This window comes from Vanessa tameamea, chromosome 21 (genome assembly GCF_037043105.1).
Source record: "Vanessa tameamea isolate UH-Manoa-2023 chromosome 21, ilVanTame1 primary haplotype, whole genome shotgun sequence".
Taxonomy (NCBI): Eukaryota; Metazoa; Arthropoda; class Insecta; order Lepidoptera; family Nymphalidae; genus Vanessa; species Vanessa tameamea.
Window position 1 is genome coordinate 2,547,176 of NC_087329.1, and position 24,667 is coordinate 2,571,842.

Consider the following 24,667-nt stretch of genomic DNA (forward strand, 5'->3'; position numbering starts at 1 on the left):
CCCACTCATCAGATATTCTTCTGCCAATCAGCAATACTTGGTATTGTTATGTTCCAACAAAGCCCTTCTGGGTATGTACCACCAAGATTTGATTGTTCTCAGGTGGACCTCGTTTCTGGGGACAGTCGTCGTTGGAAACTGTCTCACCCTGAAATACCACAGCGTACAGGAAAAATCAACAATGTCAACAAATTCGACGCCTCCTTCTTCGGCGTGCACTTCAAGCAGGCGCACACTATGGACCCTATGTGTAGGATCCTTTTGGAGAAAACTTATGAAGCTATATTTGACGCTGGTAAATATAATATGGCATTTGTCTTTAATCTGGACCTTCCTTACACTTCAAGGGTCTGTCTACGATTTTGTTATAATTAACTTCAATCGTCATTAGGGGATGCTAATTAAACATTTAATGGGTCTCGTATAAGTATTAATAAGAAGTTTTTATGGCATGGTTGGCGTACGAGCATGTGGGCCACCTGATGGTAAGTGGGCCGCCCATCGACAAAGGCGCTGTAAGCTATATTTAACATTCCTTACATCACCTATGCGCCACCAACCTTGGGAACTAAGATGTTATGTCCCCTGTGCCTGTGATTACACTGGCTCACTCACCCTTCTAACCGGAATACAACAATACAGAGTACTGTTATTTGGCTGTAGAATATCTAATGATTATTTAATTATTAAAATCTATACGAAGGAGTGTGTAAAGTCTTTAAACGTCTGTCAGTGCGGCAGTTAGATGTTTATTGTACCAGCCCCTCCCGGCTTCGAACAGGTTCAACTTATTAATGAAGAAAATCATCTGGTATAAATATATTTCATACTCTGTATATGAATTACATAAAGAAGTGCCTCAAGTAAATTCATCAATAAATAAGTGTATTCATCAATAATTTTAAGCATAGTTTTATAATCTCATTATTTATACTTCTAGATAGACTGTCGAAGCTGAGAACGCGTTGAAAAAAATAGCGACCAACAGATGGCGACTATTTTTTTCGATAATTTAATGTAACTCTGCCTTCCTTTTTCTTTATTTTAATATTGTAATATGTTAAAAAAAAAAGTATATTATTTTATCTGTAGGCACTTAATGGCGCGATTGTAATAATTACTTCGAAACGCTACAATCCGAAGTAATAATACAACCTCCTGTTCCTTCCTAATAGGATCAATTTATTTGATCCGTGAATTCGGAGCTCTTAGATTAAATTCGCGGTGGTCATTGGAGACGACGGTTTCCGGAGTGACTTTATCCGCCATTTTGTTTCATTCAGCCTTTTAACTAATTGAATGAGGTGAGGTTTCATGGGAGGCTGAAGTAATTAATACGTTTTATGGATGATATTTAATTAATTTCTTGAATTTTATATTTAAATATTGCACAGAATTTATATATGTATTCAATTATTATTTTTATCGAATTAATGTAACAAATTCAATGGACAGCGAGTTTAAAAATTGTGTTCAATATTACCCAATTATTTACTCGATAAATATTAAATAAATAGATAGTTTTATTAATATTACAAACTTAATCTTTAACGTTTTAACTCACTCAGAACTCAGAGTAAATTAATTATTAGTTGAACACTTTTCAAAGTATGCCAATGCAGGAAAAAAATTGTACATCTCTAAAATTTATATAAAAATATTATCGACATCATATATCTATCTTTCATAGATAAATATCAGTAAATGTTTTATTATTGAAAATTTGAAATATTACGGTAACTAAATTTTTATCTAATTGTCTTATCTATTACATAGTCATTCTGAACATTTTATGTAAATAAATACATTATATTTTGCAATTCGAAATGATGGTTTTAGCAAATATTACTAGACATTTAAATGAACTCGTGATAAAACGAATTTATATTGTTTATTTTATGTAATTGTTTCAAATGTAGAACCGTATTTAACCTTTATTTTACCAGTACGAAGCCATATCGTGTAGCTATTAGTATTAATATTTGACAAGGAAGTTTACTCTCATTTTACAATGCGGCTATTTTTGCAGCTTGTATTATGAGTAAACTGCAAAATATATATACATATATATATATATTTATTATTATTATAGTATTTATTTTCAGGTTTAAATCCAAATAAGCTGCGGAACACTAAAACCGGTGTGTTCATTGGTACTTGCTTCTCGGAATCCGAGAAGACGTGGTTGTATGATAATACCGAGATCAACCAGTTTGGTATATTGGGGTGAGTTTGTTTGAATCTATACCAATATTATAAATGCGAAAGTAACTGTTTCTGTTGCTCTTTAACGGCCAAACTACTGAATCGAATTTGATTAAATTTGGTATTAAGCAAGCATATACTTCAAGGAAGGACATACTTTTTATGCCTAACGGCTTACGAACAACCGCGGGCAACAACTAGTGTTGTCATATAGTAACAAGCTTTTGGACACTGAAATTTTGACATTGAAATTAACAAGTGACATTTTGATAGATATTTTAATAAGTCAGATAAGTCGATTTTTATATCGAAGTGAAATTAAAATAATCGAAATACACGTTATTCAAATAGGCTCTAACAAACTTTTCCTCGAAGTATTACACGATTCAATTAAATTTAAAGCTACTACTGAATTGGAATATATATTCTATCGAGAAAACTGAACATCGTCAGGAAAAACACCAGACTTAATAGTAGTAGTATCGTAGTATTTTAATACAATAATTAATTATTATCATTTTATTTTGATTTGATAAAATAAGGTCAAATATTCAAACAATTGAAATTTTGTTTTTGTTTTTTTTTTTTTACTTGGTGGTAGGTCTTCGCTCAAGCCCATCTGGATAGGTGACCAAGTATATGAGCCCGTGTAACGACAGGCACAAGGATCATGACACCTTGGTTTCCAAGGTTTGTGACGTATTGACTAGGAGGGCTAATATTTATTACAGCATCAATTTCTCCTGGCGGTGCTATCCATTTATCATCACGTGACCCAGTATATCATCCATCTACTTGTCTTGTAATAAAAAGAGCTGACTCTATTATATAGATATCCTCCATATTCTCTGATACAAGTGGAAATAGTTTAAAAGACTGGCACAATATTTTTTACTTGAATAAAAATAATTTTTATTTTTTATTTTTTTATTTTTTATTATTTTCTATTTCGATGTTCTGAATGGAAAATGTCAACCAGCCCTCCTGACACCAGTAGAGGCAATAAGTCAAGGTCTATATTTCAGAAATGTTAAAGTACGAATATGATTTACAGCCGCTCCAAGGGGATGTTAGCAAACCGTATCTCCTCCTGGCTTGAAGTAACTGGACCTTCCTATATAATCGACTCAGGTTGCTCCGGTTCTCTGTACGCCTTACATCAGGCTTTCAAAGCTATACATGAAGGCCATTGTGATACAGCTATTGTTGGAGGATCGAACTTGTGCCTACATCCTTACGTATCTCTGCACTTCTATAGGTAAGGAATTAAATGTTTAATTTTGAAAGATGTCTAAATGTATGACCATTTTTCATATAGCCATCAAAATACTACTAACTGACATTTTTCAATAGAAGACCATTTAGAGATGAACCTCCCAAGCAGACTATTCAAATTTTTTATAAAATATGATGATTCGCTTGTCTCGTTTACCAAAGATGGTTGATATGATAGTTTGAGCCACTTAAATTATTATAATTATTGTATACAGTGAAGTGAAAAATCAAATTTGTCACGATTTTTTTTGCTTTTTCTGTTTTGAAAATTCTCAGGATCCGTCAAGAGAATTGGAATTTGTTAGTGTTAACACTACCGTTCCTCGAAAGATCTTTCTCTGGTCGTGTCACAGTTTCAAGCTATGGGAGTGAGAAGATACAGAGTGCACCTCTGTAGCACACATCATTGTTCACACACACATGCACACACATGGTGTACGTGCTCGCTGTGACCGAAATTAATAGACATCACGAGATTCAAGTAGTACTAAATACCAATGTTACTTTCAAATTGAGTGCATTATCAGCTGACGGAAGATGCAAGACGTTCGACAACGGTGCCAACGGATACGTTCGTTCTGAAGCAATTGTTGTTTGTTTGCTGCAGAGAGAGAGAGAGAGAGATAGGTAATAAAATAATATAGTATATACCTTCGTTTGTTTTATTATCTGTTGAATATTGTTAAGATTGACGATAATAATTATTATCGCAGAAGTTACGTTGTTTTTCTAATTTAATTCTATTATTCTTTATTTTTTTATAAATAATAGTATCTGTTGATGATTGGAGCATAGAAAAGTGATGACCACTATCCTGAAAAGTATTTTAGTCAGTGGTTACGTTTTGTGCAAGTCCGTCTAATATGTACCACCCACTCATCATATTTTCCACCGCCAAACAGTAATACTTAGTATTTTTATGTTCCGGTTTGAACGGTAAACAGTAACTACAAGCACAAGGGACAAATCATCTTAGATCCAAAAGGTGTTTCAGCGATGGAAAGAATTGCTTGTCTGCTTGTCCGCCTAACTAAATTATTAAAAAAAATTCTTTCTTCAAATCAAAGTGTATGGAGATCGCTCACAACAACCATCAGGTTTCGACTACTGATTCTCCTGTTAAATATTGGAAAGCTTAATACATATGCAATATTAAATGTTTAAGTACAATGATATATGATACCATAATTACCTGATTAAAAATTTTATCTCAGGGTTTATGCTCAAGTTGCTATACACTAAAACTTACTGTGATGGCTACAAGGAACAGGGTATCACCTATCCATCATGTGATGCCCAGAAATTACTACTCAGAGAGTTTTATGAAGAATGTTCGATTCCAACCAGTGACGTTGAGTTTATAGATGCACATGGAACAGGTATGTGGGTTTATTGATGGTAAGGCTTTGTGCAAACCCGTCTGGGTAGGTACCACCTATTCATCAGATATTCTATCGCCAAACAACAGTATTCAGTATTGTTGTGGTCCGGTTTGAAGCGTGAGTGAGTCAGTGTAATTACAGGCACAAGGTACATAACATCTTAGTTCTCAAGGTTGGTGGCGCATTGGCGATGTAAGGAATGATTAATATTTCTTACAGCGCCACTATGTATGGGCGGTGGTGACCACTTACCATCAGGTAGCCCATATGCTCGTCAACCTATGCCATAAAAAATATATATCAAACAGATTGTTGAGAGCGGAACATCCATAGTGACCGGACGCATATTTGCAAAGAAGAACGTTGGACAGGATTACCGTGTGCTTCCAGCTGAGCCGGAAGTTAATGGACCCAATGCTAAGCATCTACTGACAAAGGAATTCTACAAGGAGTTCCGCCTAAGAGGCTACCAGTACAGGTAATGTTCAGATTAAATTCCAAATGATGAGTGTTTATCATTATAACATTGAGGCACTTGGTTACTAAGATTTGAATTATTTATATCACGGCAATATTCGTGCATCTTCGGAAATCCGAAGGCGTTACGGTAATGTCTAAAATAAAGCTACTACATAAATTGTGTTGTTGAATAATTGTCCAGATTATTATTTTAATACTATAAAATTGCAAATTTTTATTGAGTAACAAAATAAATATTCGGAAATTGAATTATTAGCAACAAGTCAGAATCTGATATGACTTGAATTCAAAATAATTAAGACCCAACATCGTCATCTTTCAATGTTATAACCAACATTCATAATATAATAGTATCCTGATTAAATGCAAATGATTATTATTGAAACCAAACTTATTCTGGTGCGTTATGACAAAATGAGAGGGATTTTTCATGAAGCGCGCACACAGGTTGACGTCAAAACTACACAATGAAGTTGCTCGCTACGCCGCCCATTATGAGTTAAATCGCTCTAATTGACAACTTTACACCTTATTTTATAACGTTTAGTGGACTACAAATTGAAATTGTGAATGTTTAAAGTTGTGAGAGACTGTTATAGTAGGGGTGAAAAAGAATAAATGTTATTCGCCATATAATAACAATAATTATTATTTCATATTTCAAAGGTATGTTTTAATTATTTTTTTTTTTTTTTAATAAAATCGAAGAAGTAGAACTTCTCACGAGCTCACATAAGTACGTGCACCGATACTTGATTTAGTTACATTATTATTGGAGTATTGATTTGACTTGAAAATAATTTCCGAACGTCATATTGTTTTACCAAATAAATCGTTAATTCCAAAAAATCCGACCAGATCATATAAAACTCCGATTAGATTTCCTCCATTCCTTCCAAATATAATTATTCACGCTTCGAGTTAATTTCAGAATTATTATTGTGTATTTTGGGCTAATTACGTAAATAACACTCAGTTACCCATTACCAAGTATTACGAACTATGGCATAACAAGGCGAATTAATTTATATAATTTAGACATTTATGATGTGTAAACAAATACATTATGTTTGATTTTTTACTTTGTAGGTATTACATTTTTAATTTAATACATTTTATCCCTAAACATTTTTAAGATATTATATAAAAAACATGTAAAGCAGTGTTGTAAAGTTAAGAAGTTGCAGAAAATTGAACAAATGTTTACATACTTAGAGTCAATGGGGTACGTATCGTCACATACTTTTGGATACCATGCTCTAGTGACCACCGTCAGTATTGGAGACCTGTCTTCAATCAGCTGGCTGGAGGGACCAATCAGAGAGAATTCTGTTTTCGAGAACCCAGAAAACTATCTCATCCATGTAAGTGATACCATAGTCTTCAGGTAGTATACGTGGCTTTCAGCGCTCATCTAAGACAGTCGGGTGCTAGCCACTGCTAGTCACATCGGGCCAAAAAACTTTGTCAGGCCTTAAGTATTAATCAAATACTTTAGATTTAATGCCCACTACTTATTGTGGCTGCAAGCTTGAAATTCTCTTAATCGGAAAAATAGGATCATTGCAAAAATCCTGGGACGATAGCCAAAGACTTGATAATTTAATTCTAAGAAAGGTTTTCACGGAAACTTTGAAGAGTCACACGGGAGTTATAGGAGTATACTTTATTTTATCCATACGAAGTCAGACCGAGCAGCTAGTAAATTATTAAAATAAAATACAAGGGCTCTATCGAATATATTGCATATAGTCCAATCACTCGATAGACCCTGACATAAGGTCACAGAGAGTTCTAATTTGTAGATTAGTATAATTTAGTGACCTGATTCCGAGTATTCTTAGTTTGCGATCTTGAGCAATTGCCGCTAGCGTCACCGTCTAGGAAAAACGGTACCTTAATTAGAACTCTCCTTGACCTTTAGTAGTGAAAGACGTCTTTTATGTATTTAATGACTGGACTAATTACAAGAACTAAAATGGCTAACTGTAACTTTTTAATTTGAATACATTTATTATTAAATAATGTATTTTAATGAATTTCACGTCAATGCAGATATACTGTGCTGCTCTAAATTTCCGCGACATGATTATGGCAATGGGGCGCGTAACAGGTGTTATAAGCTTCCTTCTAAATTTTTTAATTATAAAGGTAAGATGATCGGCAAATGGGTCGTCTAGTAGTAAATGGTCACCTTAGAAATATAAGCCATTCTTTACATCGTCAATGTGTCGTCAGTGTCTGTAGTTACACTGGCTCACTCACCCTTCAAATAGAAACATAACAATTAAGAATTACTGTTTCGCGGTAGAATATCTGATGAGTTAGTGCTAATCAGACAGACTTGCACAAAGCCCTTTCACCAAGTAATATAATTGTTTTTTAACCAGGTGATGGTAGGCCAGATTCAAAGAGGAGAATCGATTTTAATCCACGCTGGTTCTGGTGGTGTTGGTCAAGCTGCTATCAACGTTGCTCTTTCCTTCGGTTGCGAAGTGTTCACCACCGTTGGTAATGAGGAGAAACGACTCTTCATCAAGAAACTTTACCCACAGCTTAAAGGTAATATGAAAATCAATTTGAAAATTCTTACATTCACTATTTTTACGGCAATAATTTTAACAAAATAATCATACATTCACGTAAGACTATCAGTTTTCCGGTATTCTGTGAGAAGCAACTCGAATCTCACCGCTCAACAGAAACTTGAAATGTCCGAATGTGATATGTAACGTTGAGTAGAATAATTATAAAATTTATAGGATAAGTATGGAAATGGCGTATCATTGTAACACGGTTGTCAATGTTTCACGAATGATAAACGAAGTGAATTCTTACAGAATCGCATTGCAGCTAACTTGAAAAGACATAGTAATTGGAAAACTCGATATAAGAATATTTTAAGAATATATTTTTTTGTAGAGAACTCAGTTTAACCAAGTAACAATTGCTTCACGGACAACCATATTGGGAATTCTCGCGACACATCCTTTGAAGACATGATAATAAAAGAAACGAATGGGAAGGGAGTGGATTTGGTTCTTAATTCTCTTTCAGATGAGAGATTACAGGTGTTTTTAAAACATTTATTTGTTATTTATACGCTAGGATTATCGTATATCAAACTATTCGGCCAAGCTTTCGAATTATAGGTATGAAAGAGACGAAGATATATATGTATCATAGGTATTTCACTTAATATATAATTCTATTTGGAATACATGAACGTTTTATTTTAGATAAGATTTACTCGTAATACATTTAGTACCATTTGAAGACTTAGCCGGTATCAGTTAATTTATATTTAGGAGATTCTGTATTACTCGAGTTTGTTGCCAAAAACAATTGAATTGTCTCATACTTCTTTATCATAATGCGAGGGGATATCAATATAAAATAAATGCAGAGACTATGAAACCAGATCCAACGGCCTTACGTGCTTTCCGAAGCAAAGTACCTCTTCCAGACTTCCAACATACAGACTCTGGGTTGTTATAAAGATTTTTTCTACAGAAAAAACCAATAACATTCTTCAGGTTTGATTTGGGGTTTGAATCCAGGGTCTTGAGATCAGCGACCTTATATGTAGCCACTAAGCTTTATTAATGCTTTAGACCTCAATACGCTGTCTTGGCTAGCGCGGCCGCTTCCTTAGAATTGGAAAGTTCGACATCAACAACAACGAACCCATTGGCATTCACTACTTCCACAACGAGACCTCCTTCCACGGAATAATGTTGGACTACGTCCTCAACCAAGGCTTTGAATTTAGAAAGGTTGGTTTTTTATTGTAATTTTAATATTGTTTTCTTCAATTAATTGTATGCCAGCCACCCAAATTATTGGAAACTAAACAATCAAAAGTTAACTAAATCACAAAACAAACAAATATACTTTTGTGATTTCTCGCTTGAATCACATATAGTGTCTAAAAAGTTGTATTACCACAAAGCGGTACCTCTTGCGAAGTTGTATTGATCGCTATCAGCAATACCTTTTTTACCGAAATGAGTTAATTTTTTTTTTTTATAAAAAAATTACTCAAAGACAAAAGTATTAAAATATTACTATAATTTTGGAATTGGAGCATCCAATTTTGTATTTAGCAAATCTTAGCTATCTCCTTAATACTAAAAAATTAAAAAGTTTAAATAAATGTTTGTTACTCAATCACGTCAGAACGGCAGAACAGATCCGAACGAAATTTGACTCAGAGATAGATTATAATCGGGTAAAGCTCATAGATGACATTCGTCCCAGAAAAAAAAATAACGCATGAAGAATTACGGAGCAATGAATAATATTATATTTTGCTATTAATTAATTTCACTTAAATCCTACCAGATAGACATAATTATTTTTATAAATAATAAGGACCAGACTTTCCTTATTATTTATAAATTAGAAATCAACGTTAACCATTGGAAATATATTCGTAATTAGTAATGAAATAGCACTTTAACTGCAATGTTTGTTTCTTAAATTACAAATCAGAATTTATATATCCCAATTTTAATATAACTGTATCCGTTATCTGAATTTAAAATATTGCTCACTGTTTTTAAATTTCGAATATAAGTCCAGGTCTGAATTACTCGCATAACATTTCGTTCAGAATCTCCGAGATCTGCTACTATCTGGTATCCAAAGTGGCATTGTCCGTCCGCTGACGCACTGCACCTTCGTTTCTACCGTAAACTTTAAATGTCATAACATTTTATTTTATTGCCATTTGTGTGTTTTGATAATATTAAGTATAACATTATTTTTTTAAGTTACATTCGTATATTGGGCATTGCCTGTTAAAAGGTCTACAAAATAAAATTAAAGAGGATTCTGGACTATAAACATTTAATTGGTGGTAGAGCTTTGTCCGTCAAGCCCGTCTGAGTAGGTACCACCCACTCATCAGATATTCTGCCGCCGAGCAGCAATACTTGGCATTGTTGTGTTCCGGTTTGAAGGGTGAATGAGCCAGTGTAATTACAGGCACAAGGAACATAACATCTTAGTTCCCAAGGTTGGTGGCGCATTGGCGAAGGTAAGAGATGGTTAATATTTCTAACAGCGCCAATGTCTATGGGTGGTGGTGACCACTTAGCATCAGGTGACCCATTTGCCAGTCCGTATACTTATTACATAAAAAAAACAACCTAACCTAGTTTTTAAAAGTAGTAGATACTTTCGTAATCAAGACTCCCTACGGTTTCTCCAACTCCGTGATAGAGAGGATCTGCGAGTCAAGAAAGAAGCTCGGCCTCCCCGCACTCGCCGTGCAGTGGGGTACCATCGGAGACGTAAGTGTACAATATTTGCGGAGTATAGTCGAGTGTTATGTGATGATGATGATGTAGAAAAAAATCACCGAATCACTGCTGTCACAGCTCAAGCGCATATTCAATAAGGACCCACCTGTGTCCTTGAAACGATGTCACTTACTATAAAACGTAAAATCCGTTTCTGGCACGTTGGCAGAGTAGAAAATGGTTTGTTATACCTCTGTTAAAATACATTGTGTGTATTTAATTATGCTGATGTAATTTTATTTGACAATAAGATATAGGCTCCAGTACAAGGACCTTAAATTGTTTTGAATTTATTTGACAAATGTAAAAATTTTGAGAGTGCCTTTTTTGCGATGAGTCCGACAAACTTTTCCAAAGCGAAAAGTTACGGCGCTGCTGCGTTTTTTTCGAATGCTCGATTCCTGGAATTGTCGATATGATATCACTATGACTCCTCGTACATAAAGGTTTCATTTTTTGAAATTTGTTTAGTAAAGTTAATTTGAAAATTATGGTCAACTTTTCCGACAAAAATCATGCCGCGTATGTATATCCGTCATTATGTCTAAGGTCCTTGTACTGGGGAATAATAGTTAAAAGTGGTATATTTTAAAAGTGGTTTGCATATCTTATAGGTGGGTCTGGTAGCGAACATGCATGATGACGAAGAAGTCCAATTGGAATTCTGTGGAACTTTCCAACAGAGCATTTCCTCCTGCCTGCAAGCTCTCGATAAATTCTTAAAACAGGATGAAGTGGTAGTGTCCTCGATAGCTGTGGCTAAAAAGAAGACAGGAAGCTATGGATATGGAGGCATTGTCGATTCAGTTGCACAAATTCTTGGTAAAAATAATGAAAACAAATTTATGCATGAAAGTATCATTGGCTCCTATTGTTATTTACTATAGGACTGCCTAACTATTACCACAGTTAGGTATAAATCAAAAAATACTGTAGCATCCGATACTGTAACAAATCCATTATCTAATTCAAATGGTCAAATTTAGTCACTTTTTAGGACACTTAGTGAAAGGGCTTTGCAAGGGCTAGGCTGTGTAGGTAGCAGCCACTCGTTATATATTATATAGACATTTTTTTTTTTGATGGCTTTGGTTGGCGGACGAGCTTATGGGCCACCTGATGGTAAGTGGTCACCACATAAACATAAACCCACTCATCATATATTCGTTGTGCATTGGGGAAATATGGTTTGTTAAAAAGTCTTTGAGCAGTGGTGTGATAGACCGCCTTCGTATGCTATAAAAATATATCGAGTACTTTACATTTTATTTTATTAGTTTCCAAAACGATTTTTTTTTTGCATACCAACTTTTTATCAGTGAATGAATGCATATTATACTACTAGCTGTGACAAACAATCATCCCCTGTTTTAACACCAAAATGGGGTTGATTTCTACAGACACATTATTAGTACACCTCCACAACATCTATAGAGGATATATTTCGAATTTCAAGTCTCTTTCTTCAAAAACATAGGACTTTCATACAAACTTCCAACCCCCGTTATACCCCCTTAGGGTTAAAGTATAATTTAAGTAAGTATAATTTCCGTATCCGACCAGGTATTAAGGACCTAAAGAAAGTATCTCATCAAGTGTCTCTCCCTGATCTGGGTATGGACAGTATGATGGCGGTAGAGATCAAACAGACCTTACAGCGGGAATTTGAAATAGTCCTGTCAGCCTACAACAGAATTGTTATGATATTTTCAATATGTAAACAATATAATATGATCTCCAAAAATCCTATGTCTTAAAACTATATAAGAATTTTAAAATATGACATAATTTGGATTTCCTTCTTGATTTTATTATTTGCAATATATCAAAAGGTTGAGAGGATTAGCAGCTCAAAAAGAAGCGAAAGCATCTACATCAGTGTCAGCACATATAGCGCGTTCTGAAGATGGGGCTGGTCTCCGAGTCCTCATGAAATGCTTTGGTGAAGATAACTTGGCTTTAAAACCTTTTATATACTTGCCATCTATGGTTAGCCACTCGGAGCCATTGGTAAGACATTGAGAATATGTCAATTTAATTAATTTATTATTTTAAAAGTATGAAAATATATATTCTTATAGAATTTGTGAATGTATGGTTTCAAAACCAGATTACCATCACTAATATTTCAAAAACTTAATTTCATTCCATAATCGTTGTTTTCGGTAAAACAGTTGTGAAAGAACTTATCAATTAAAATTTTATCATAATATGTGTAATGTGTTTCCACCAACTTGTATAGCGGAATGGTGATGATAAGCTCCGAACCTTATCTTAAAAAATGCGAGAAGATCTTGACATAGCAGTGAAATATTTAAAGGCGGTTTTTACTAACCGATACTTCATAATAATACATTGAACAAAACATAACATAACATTATAATAATCGTTTTCTTGACAGACCGACTCATCAATTCACCAAAAGGAGTCGATAAAGTTCATACTGCCCGGCTTAGAAGGCTATGCCGCGGGAATGGCGCCTTTATGTTCTAAGCTCAAGATAAAAACTTGTGTCCTGCAGTTTGGCAATGCAGAAAATCAGGAAAACTTAAACTCTTTAGTCAATAGGTTACATAAGGTATGGATCCTGTAAGAATTTTGAAAATTGCATCTTCCATACCCAACAATGGGATTCAGCTACTTTTTACCACAATTATGACATTTTTATGTTTTTTCAATAAGATCTTATTTGATTTAAAACATAATAAGTAAGCGGACTAAATTAATTTTGGGACTTCTTAAAATAAGTCAGTAAAATTTGAGCTATCTTGGTATCTTGGAATTATCAATTTTTTTTTATTTTTATTTCAGACGATAAAATCTATATTAACTCCTGGAAGTCCATTCATACTTCTTGGATACAGCTTTGGTACTTTACCCACGTTGAAACTGGCGAGCATTTTGGAAAGTGAAGGTTTGTGTCTTAAACGACTTCGATATTTTATTGATTAATACGATATCAAAATATAATTGAACGGTGGGTTAAAATGAAAATTATATATTTATGGTTTTATATAGACAAAAGCATATGTTGTAAGTTTATATTGTTTTATATAGATATAAGTATTTGTATATTTATTTCCTTCTAACATGAATAGAAGGCTGTTTACCGAAATGAGAATATCTGATCAGTGGGTGGGTGGCTACCCAGACGGGATTATACTAAACCCCACCACCGAGTAAAACCACAATACTTATTTCAATAATCACTTCAGATGATGAGAGAAAGATTTTGAATTACCCGCCGGTTTGAATCATTTAATTCAATTGCGTTTTTCTTTAAAAAATGCAATAAATAATTGAAACTGACTTTTTTATAAACTTTCAGGTCACGATGGTACGATAATTTGCTTAGACGGCAGTCCGGATTACCTCTACCGGATGCTTACCTCGTCGATTTCCGTCAAAAGCGACATTCAGTTACAAAACAACCTGATTAAGCATCTCATTGACATAATTGCACCAAAAAATAAAGACAGCGACACGCTCACGGAGAAACTGAAAAATATCGAATCTTATGATGAGAGGATCACATACTCTTTGAAAGCATCTCCTCCTCAGCAGAAATATTCTGATAATTTCATAAAATCAATTGGGAAATCGAGTTTTGACCGTCTCAAAATGATCCTCAATCAACCAGAGTTAAAAAAGATCAAGGCTCCTATAACTCTATTGCGTCCGAAAGAAAATCTACCATACTTGGTGATCGAAGAGAACTATGGTCTGGATAAATTCTCAGAAGGTCCTGTGACGGTTCATCTCTTCGAATGTAACCATGCCAGTATAATTGGGAATAATTATTGTGTGAATATTATCAATAAAGTGTTAGCTGCACAAGATCGAGGAAATATTGACATGGTTGCTATAACAAGTAGAATTGAGAAACAATTGTCAATGGGAATTTAACAATTATTTATATTATAAATCATTTTATATAGTTAATTTGTTCTTTATTTGAAATGCAACCATCTGTTACTATTCTACCGCTAGCCGAAGGCTTCCAAGTCTCTTAAAAGAAATGACTTTTAAAAGTCAATTTTTTACTTTAACATAAAATATAAAGTGGTCTTTTTTCGTTCTACTGAAATATGTTTTACACTTGATTAATATTAATATCGATCTGATTCAATACAAGATTATAATTATAGATGATAAAAAATCGTGGAGCTAATACTTGTTGACTTCCGCGCAAGATATATTATATTTAATTAACATAGTTTTGTATTTTAAATTTTGAAAAAGAGTAAGTACTGCGTTTTTTGCCGGCTCTTCTCTACATGCCGAAACGGTGGTAAATTCACTTAAAATAGTCTTGTAAAATGACGATTCAAAAGTCCTTGTCAAAGCCTACTTGAAAAAAGGATTTTTGATTTTAATTTTGATCTTGTTTCATTGTTATTTTTGTTGCCACTATCAACAAATGCGGTCAAACGTGTAACTAAAGCATAATTTAATCTTTGTAGTTTTTCCATTACAATACTTCAATTTACATTGAGGTGTTAGCATGTTGTAGAATTTTATTCAACCCACACATATTATATAAAATTATATAACTCACAAAAAGCAAACATTACTCCACTTTATTTTGCAGGCTGACTAAAAACTTTTCATAGACGTTTTTAGGTTGACTGGTAAAGAATGCGTTAAGACTTAACGCATTCTTTACCTTTTGTACAATTGAAATACGTTATGCAATAATAAATAAATAAAAATCGCTTATTTATTTATTTAGTTTATTATATTTCACCAAATAATAATTCACTTTATTTCAATTTCATCAGAAAATGAATAAGCGCCTTACTTTTACAAGACAATACGCCAGTTCACAAGAGTAAAGTTACAATGGCTCTACACAAATATGAGTTCAAGTATTCACATATCTTATAGTCTACACTTGGCATCAGCTACTTTTATTTGTTTTCAAATTCAAAGGAGGACTTAAGGCGAAAAGAGTTCTGACAACGAAGTGAATAAAATGTTTTGAGAGCAATATTTTAAGAAAAATATTTTTGAAGCTAATATTTGGTCCGTAATATTCTTTATTGAAGTAGACTCATAAAAGAATTAAATGGAAAGTAGATTCGAGAAAAACCGGCATGAAACTCAGTAGTTACTCGTTTCCACTATTTGAATTAGAGCATGTCAGTTAATAACAATAAAATTTAAACATACCCTTGCTAGAAAACAAACACAAGTCCACGATTTTTATCTTTAATATAATCTTGTGTCAAATAATATGCCTTATTTATCAAATTTTTTTTATATTTATAACAGACCAGGTTAAAGTTAGTTGAGCGTAAGGGAGGATTTTATTGAAAGAAAATCGAATGTTTTATTTATTTTAAAAACTTTGCACAACACTAATATTTACGAAGAAAACGATTAGATGCCACTTGTAATTGATTTCATTATCTAACTTCCCAATGCACCTTATCAAACAAAAAGCGAATCTTGCCATCGCGATGTAGAAATCGTTAATTACATGTTCATACCCATAGACATTTACACTGAAAGAAATATTACTTATTCAATTCAATACAAAGAAATATTACTTATTCCTTACAGTCAATGCAAATCTGACATGATGTATGATGTTCTGTCATTTGTTGACACTCACTAACCCTTCCTGCACCTTCGCCTACTTGATATAGACATTAAGCAATATTTAAAAAATAACGTAATATGGCATATTGAAGTTAATGTGAATTTGATAACAAAATCTTCACATACGAGAGGACTGACAACCACCAATAGTCCGGTAGAAGATTCACAACGCCGTATTAAAATAATGAAATTGTTTTCAATGTGATATAGGCATACGTGACGTGAAGATTTATTAGTCATCTATTTCCTTTAGCAGCCTGTAAATTTCCCACTGCTGGGCTAAGGCCTCCTCTCCCTTTGAACAGAAGGTTTGGAGCATATTCCACCACGCTGCTCCAATGCGGGTTGGTGGAATACACATGTGGCAGAATTTCATTAAAATTAGACACATGCAGGTTTCCTCTCGATGTTTTCCTTCACCACCGAGCACGAGATGAGTCATAAACACAAATTAAGCACATGAAAATTCAGTGGTGCCTGTCTGGGTTTGAACCCGAAATCATCGGTTAAGATGCACGTGTTCTAACCACTGGGCCATCTCGGCCCAGTAGGCAGTAGGCATATTTCCTTAAAAACATCGAAATAAAAAAAAATCAAACTTCGATTTCTGATTCTCAAAAGTCTTTGACAAAAATTAAGGAGCAAAGATTCCAAATAAAGTCGTCACTCTTATTAAATACAAAGTAACTCGAATTCGATTCATCAACGGAACATCAAAGCACGATTTTTACCTCGTTAAAGACACAAAGACTTCAGTACCAACATTAATCATTTCGAGTTTCTTTATTTTGTATCGAGCTGGTCATTAATCACACTGAATTCGAAATTCAACTGTTTTGCGGTAGACGTGGTCACAAAAGACAATACCTTTTTGTCTTTTGTCAGTTTTGCTTTTTTACTTTGATGATTAGCTTTGTTTTAGAGAAATGTCAACCGGTTGAGTAACTTTAAAGGGTTATCAGTCTATAGAATGCGTTCGTTATTCAAATATCGAGAACAATTGATCAGCGTTTGAAAAGAAAATGGCCTCTATTCACTGTAGAACACGTCACAGAACGTTACCGAAAGGACGCGCTTTCAAATCCGCCAGAGCACCACTATTAACCACGTGTTTTTGTGTTTATAATTGATACTGTACTCGGAAATTGTGAGCACAAAATCAATTACATATCCCAATCTAGTAACTTCAAATCCAGGCAAGCAGTGCCGAATTTTCATTTGCTTAATTTGTGTTCAAAATTCATCTAATGCTTTGCGCTGAAGGACAATATCACATAAAATGAATTCATTAACCCACAACTACCGATGGATTTCCTGTTGATCTGTCATTCTAGTTTGGGAAATTAATTTCATTCCCCTGTCCAAAAAACAACCTTATTACCAAGTCAATAAGATAGAGATTTTGTTAACCTGTTTTGTATATTTAATCATTCAGGTTTAATTAGTCTCAGCATAATACAGTCAAAACTTTTAATTCAAACATTATTGTTAAAAGGATTTGAGCAAGGTCAGCCCGTTAATGTGGATATATAATTATCTTAAACTCACGTAAATTACTTTTACTCTGAATATTTTAAATTCCTCGTAGAATCTAATGTGATTCGTTTCCCAATCTTAATAGAGTTACATTCAATCAGTGCAGTGATTCCCGGCCGAATCGATATAGAAAAAATTTCATTAGTTTTCTATGTTGTCTTGGGTTTGGGTGTTTGTGGTACCGTCGTTACTTCTAATTTTCCATAACAAAAGTGCTTTAGCTACTTACATTAGGATCAGAGTAATGTATGTGATGTTGTCCAATATTTATATTTATTTATATGACAGTTTGGACTTGTTGAGCTTTTGGTGCGCAATTTGTAATAAAGGAAAGAGAAAAACCGAATATTTTACAACAATAAACAGATATTGTTTCTTCTTGTTTTCTTCCTACGTAAATAACATAATTTAATCGATGTTACTTCGCTCTATAAGTCCGCTTCTTCTGACATTGTAAATACAAATTAATTTCCTATGTGTTAAAGTTGTGTTTGTAATGCATCTCGTGTTCGGTGGTGAGGCAAAACATAATGAAGAAACTTGAATGTGTCTCTTTTTAATGAAATTCTTCCATATGTGTATCTATCAACCCGCTTTGAAGCAGCGTGGCGGAATTTTCTCTAAACTTCAAAGGGAGACGAGGCCACATTACATCAGTGAGATATTCACTCGGTGGTAGGGCTTTGTGCAAACCCGTCTGAGTAGGTATCACCCACTCATCAGATATTTTTTCGCCAAGCAGCAATACTTGGTATTGTTGTATTCCGGTTTGAAAGGTGAGTGAGCCAGTGTAACTACAGGCACAAGGGACATAACATCTTAGTTCCCAAGGTTGGCGGCGCATTGCGAAGTAAGGGATGGTTAATATTTCTATCGGCGCCAATGTATTGGCGGTGGTGACCGCTTAACATAAAGTGGCGGCCCAATTGCCGTTCCGCCTTCCTATTACATAAAAAATATATATGTATTCAAAGGCTGTTACTATAGTTATTATTTATTTTAAATTTTAATAAAATAATTGTTATGTCATTTAAAACACTTGGTATAGAAGATTTTTATTTATATAATTATTCACTTACACGTTACAAATAAATTGGTTGGTTTTACAGATTATTAATAAAAATTCAGATCTTAAATTGGTTTTACAGTTTTTAAATTTTGTCACAATTGTTTGATTTATTCTACTAAAAATTATGCCAGCTCAGCGTGGGTCACTTGGAATAAAAGAACGGTTGAAAAAGCAATGTACTAGAAATCAAAATAATTTATATTATATAAAGTTAATATTTAGGCGCCGCTGACGATAAAATTATTTAGTATTTAATAATTTCGGTCACCGATTTATGGCTATGTGTAAGCTAAGTTCAATAAATCTATATATGTATATATATAAAATAAAATTGTGTTAGTTACACTACGTATAACATAAGAACGGATGAACCGATTTGGCTGAAAATTGGCAGAGAGGTAGCTTAAAACCAGGAGAAGGACATAGGATACTTTGATTTCGTCTCGGAACGGAAATGTGAATATGATCACCAGGAATTATACTTAGTAATTCAAACGAATATACCCCTGTTAAATCCCTGAACAAATGGAAGTTTATGATACATTAATGAAGGGAATTGATGATGGAAATGGTGGTTTATATTTCCTGAATGCCCCTGGTGGAACTGGTAAGACATTTCTCATGTCTGCTGAAGATTTATCGAGAACTCGAGTACCGACTGGTGCGAGACGCGACGTAGCGGCGCGCGCGCATTGTTCTCGAACACCTGACGCGGTGCATAAAAACAAAACCCGCGCGTCTCTAATGCACGGGTGCGGTGGCGAATAAATATATGTTAAATATTATATCGAGTACATATATAGTAAATAAGAATAGATGAATGATAAATAGATAAATATGCAAAAATAAATATAATACTTGTATATTATAGTAGGCCACACATTAATTTGTTACATTAGCAGCCTGTAAATTTCCCACTGCTGGGCTAAGGCCTCCTCTCTCTTTGAGGAGAAGGTTTGGAGCATATTCCACCACGCTACTCCAATGCGGGTTGGCGGAATACTCATGTGGCAGAATTTCGTTGAATTGATGATTTCGGGTTCGAACCCAGGCAAGCAACATTGAATTTTCATGTGCTTAATTTGTATTTATAATACATTACGAGCTTGGCGGTAAAGGAAAACATCGTGAGGAAACCTGCATGTGTCTAATTTTAACGAAATTCTACCACATGCGTTGAAATTCAATGTAAAAATTATGAATTGTTTGTAATTCTATTTAGTACGTAATGGTTACAATTGTAAACAATGAAATATGTAAATTATAACTATTTCTTTAACTATTGATATCATACGTCATAATTTAGGACATAATCACCAATATCGCAAAGACCAACCGTTAGAAAGAAATAATATTTTCTATAAATTTTTCTCATGATGAGTCTAATATATATTTTGTTATAAGAATAAAAAACACATCTGTCATTACCTTACAGACTGGAGTCCTTTATTGCACTTTCTGCTTCGGGCGTGACATCCTTCTGACAGAAGACCGGTCTGAAAATCAAATTATAATTTAATCAAGCAGTCTTAAAAGCATTTCCAAATGATCTAATTTTAATTTAATGTTAAAAGGTTAAATTAAAATTAGCACCGGCAGTTATTTTCCATCAATTAAAGTACATTATTTCTCTCCATAGCTCTTTGTGTTTTTGTTATCGTTTGTTTTGCTGTTGTTGTGAATATCCATGTTCTGAATTTATTTAGATTTTCTGTTATTATCCTTTTCCTGTACATACTATAGTCTCTTTGGATCGCTTTGCTAGTTTTCTTATATAATTTGTTTAGTTCTTTCTTTATATTGACATCTTTTTTCTTTATTATAGCTAATTCACTGCGTTTGTAAATTAATGCTATTGTTTCTTCGCTGAAAATTTTGTGTCATTTTTCTTTTTTAGGGTTGTTTTGGCTAGTTAGACTTTTTCTTATAATTACTCATAACGACTGATTGGGGGTAGTCTTCTTTTATATAACGACCTGTCGTTGACCTTGTCGAGATATTGTGCTGGACAGACCTATAACATTTTTTCCGTAAATGGCAAAAAGTAGACACAAATATTTGCGGACTACGCGAACTTTTTCAAGATGATGTCGAAAATTTTTCTTCACCAATACAATAAAAATCATTGAATACTATACGTGATACACTAAATTTATCTGTATATTTACGTCATAAACATTGAATAATTGTAAAATATCGATAATTGCTGGTACATAATAATATGATAATATAACTCATAATATTTAAGTCAATGGTTACACCTTACAAAGTATAAGTTCCATGACAAAAAAAATTAAACTTTTAAATTATTTTTTTCATATTCGGTGCAGGCTAGGTCATAGTGTAAAAATTTAAAAGTCAAAATAGGGTATCGTGGTTACATTGTTCGGTAAAATTAATGTTTAATTATAAAAGCATTAATTATTGAGAACATAAACTATAAAAAGGCATAATTTTGTAAATATTAAATCAGATCATTGCCGCGATTACTGACGTATGTGTTTATATACTTAATATTTGATTTTCTTTTTCTGATTTCATATAATTACATTTAGGAGATAGTAGCTTGATTATATTAAACTCAAACAAAAAACCCAGACTAGCACTACTGAGTTTGCATACGTAAATATGTATTTGTGAACATTTATCTTCTCTGAGTGGCTATGGAAACCGTTGTGAGGAAATCTACATGTTTTGGATAAAAATCTGGCTCATGTGTACCCGATTATCCCGCATTGGAACAGCATGGTGGAAAAACCTATAACTCTACAAGTTTAGCCTTTAGCCCAGCAGTGGAACTGGATACTAATTTTCATAAATATTGTACTTATTGTTATTCAATTATTTTCATTCGGGCCCAACCACCTATAATCGAACGGACTATCGCTTTTGGAGAAAACAGTCGCAGTACGCACTGCTCCATTTGCTTTTTGTGGTTTCGTTCAAAATAATTGTTCCCAGATAAGGTTTTTTTATTGATTAAATTTGTAATTATAAAAAAAATGTTGAACCAGATGGCACCCACAGTTATCTTAGAAGACAGGCTGTCGTCAGGCCACTGGATATCACATCCAGCGCCTGGGGACGAAATATCAATAACCGGCATCTCTGGTTCCTTCCCCGATTCGGACTCAGTGATACACTTGCAAGAAAATTTGTTCAATAAGGTATTGTGAATTTTCAATGTTAACCTAATAAAAGAATTAAAAAAGTAATTCGATAGATCTTATATCTCAGATCGCAGCAACAAGCGCTTATGATGAGGCCAACTCATAAATTACGAGTACTTTATAATTGTGACTTGTACATGATAATGGATTGACGCATTAATTTAGAAGTACCCGACAAAGATCATAACACTAAATTTGTTTTAAATAGATTTTTTTGTAGCAATCCTAAGCGGACTATTGATAAATGGTCGTCACTACTCAAAGACGTTGGCGCCGTTAGATTTAACCAATCTTTACATGGCCAATTCGTCACCAGCCTTTGGCACAAAGATGCTCCTTATTAGTGTAACATTCAACCTTAAAACTGGAACACATCAATACTAAGTATTTCTGTTTGGCGGAACAATAATTGAGCGGTACCTACTCAGACGGGCTTGCATGAACTGCAGAGTTCAACACCAAAGGTTTTGAGGGTTTGTCATTGTTCTCAGGTGGACCTCATATCAGACGACAATCGTCGCTGGAAATTAACCCACCCTGAGATCCCACAACGTACTGGCAAAATCAATAATATCGAGAAATTCGATGCCTCTTTCTTTGGAGTGCATTACAAGGAGACACATACCATTGATCCTATGAGCAGAATCCTTCTGGAGAAAACATATGAAGCTATAATCGACGCTGGTAACATATTGTCCTACATAGTAAACCATAAATCCAAATCCGATCAGGCATTTAAAAGTTGTGGTGGAACTAATTAACTATTCTTTCTCATAATCCAATGGGACGGCAAATCCATTGCGACGGGAAAGAGCTCAGGCGCAGAACGTGCTTTCCGAGGCACGGATGGGTACAAACTTCCAATTTCCAGACTCCGTTATGTAACTGTTTACAGGCTCGATCTGGGTTCGGAACCCAGAACCTCGAGATCAGTGGCAGGGGACGTTATATAATAGTAGTGTTTACGAAAAATAATAAGTGGAAAGGATGGGATTATCAATCTTATTGCTGATTAAAGAAGAAAAATAAAAGGAAAAGTGTTTTCGCAATCCAAAATATTAGATTATGCCTGTATCTTGATCATAATGTTTCTTTTCAATTCGGAATCTTTAATATGTTTAATTTAATGAGTCCTAACAATAGTTATTATCCTTAGGTTTAAATCCAAATGAACTGTGCAATACAAACACTGGTGTGTTCGTGGGCGCCTGCTTTTCGGAATCGGAGAAGATATGTCTGTACGAAAAGATGCCTGTAAATAAATTCGGTATTACTGGGTAAGTTAATATGAATATTACGAGTATTACAAAATTACAAATACAAATATGGTTTTTCGAGGAGCGTCCTGTGGTTGAGATTCTTAATTAGAATTTACTTTGTATAAAACTACTAAATCCGACGACTGTTTCATATATGTATAAAAAAAATACATTGTTAAAATCATGATGAATTGAATCTATTCAGCTTGCTGCCCGTCCCGATATTGTACGGGTGAAATATATTTTTTGTCCAATCTAACTAGGAATCAAAACAACACACTCAAAAAATATCATCAAAATCGATAGTTTAGTAGAACAGTGATAAAAAGCATCAATCAAAAGGATAAATACATAAGGATATTATATAAGTATCTATTTGAGCAAAAATGATTATTAGTATGTTTCTAAAGATATTTTCTTGGAACTATAAAAGTAGCTCAGCACGTACTGACGACCACGTCCGCTCTGCCAAGGGCGTATTGACTGAGCATAAAAAATCTAAAGCTATAAAATCTAAAGTTAAAAAAAAATATATATATATATCCCGCTGAGTTTCTTTCGCCGGTTCTTCTCAGGTCCGAGGTGCTAAATTCCGAACCGGTGGTAGATTTTTGACAATCAATAAGCAAGTGTAAACACTTCTATATTGAATAAAGATTTTTGACTTTGACTTGACTTTGACTACGCATATATAATCTATTGATTTTCTAAAAATATTTGTAATATGTATGACTTCTTGATAATTTAAAACATAAGCGATCCTCATGATTCTAGGCAATCCTTTATTAAGTTCAATATTAAAAATATATATATAATTACGCTTACATATTCTTAACTAAAATATAAGCTACAGAAATGTATATTCACAGTAACATTAATCAGTGATAATCATTGTATGTGCACGAAACGTAAGCATAAGTTTATAACGCCAAGTTTCCGACTCCGCAAAGTCTATAAATCCTTCTTGGAGCAAGGTATCCGTCTCTATAATAAAATTCCGCAGACATTTTTGACTTTGCCGTTTCATAAATTCAAATCATTTGTAAAAAATACATTGGTAAAGCAGGTATATTATTCAATACAAGATTATATTTTGATTTTGAATAAGTAATAATATATTTTTCAGCTGCTCCCGAGGTATGTTAGCTAACCGTATATCTCAGTGGCTTGGTCTTACTGGTCCTTCTTACACTGTGGATACAGCTTGCTCCAGTTCTCTGTATGCCATGGAACACGCATACAGAGCTATACGTGAAGGTCGTTGTGACGCAGCCATCGTTGGAGGATCAAACCTCTGCCTTCATCCCAACGTGTCTTTGCAGTTTTCTAGGTAAAGAAGTTTATTCCATTTTCAGTTCATACATTCCCAATAGTTATGAAA

The 24,667-nt window shown here is 33.8% G+C and overlaps 2 protein-coding genes across 3 annotated transcripts in view; both read left to right on the forward strand.

The window, feature by feature from the left end:
- Positions 1 to 24,667, forward strand: part of LOC113402382 (fatty acid synthase-like) — a 53,216-nt gene that overhangs the window by 566 nt on the left and 27,983 nt on the right. The window contains exons 1-4 of one of the 2 annotated variants that reach the window (XM_026642618.2): positions 21,872 to 22,024; positions 22,519 to 22,711; positions 23,184 to 23,304; positions 24,413 to 24,616. In XM_026642618.2, coding sequence (XP_026498403.2) covers positions 21,872 to 22,024; positions 22,519 to 22,711; positions 23,184 to 23,304; positions 24,413 to 24,616 — 671 coding nt within the window. Of the gene's footprint in view, positions 1 to 102; positions 296 to 2,105; positions 2,227 to 3,259; positions 3,464 to 21,871; positions 22,025 to 22,518; positions 22,712 to 23,183; positions 23,305 to 24,412; positions 24,617 to 24,667 lie in introns of those variants that run through there. The other variant, XM_064218227.1, reaches the window with a different exon arrangement.
- LOC135193912 (fatty acid synthase-like) lies at positions 7,499 to 14,627 on the forward strand. The gene is given in 12 exon segments (XM_064218355.1): positions 7,499 to 7,513; positions 7,733 to 7,909; positions 8,306 to 8,413; positions 8,957 to 9,118; positions 9,958 to 10,035; positions 10,505 to 10,639; positions 11,263 to 11,470; positions 12,212 to 12,398; positions 12,481 to 12,658; positions 13,050 to 13,226; positions 13,460 to 13,562; positions 13,977 to 14,627. Coding segments are annotated over 12 exon segments (2,106 nt in total). The 3' UTR covers positions 14,555 to 14,627.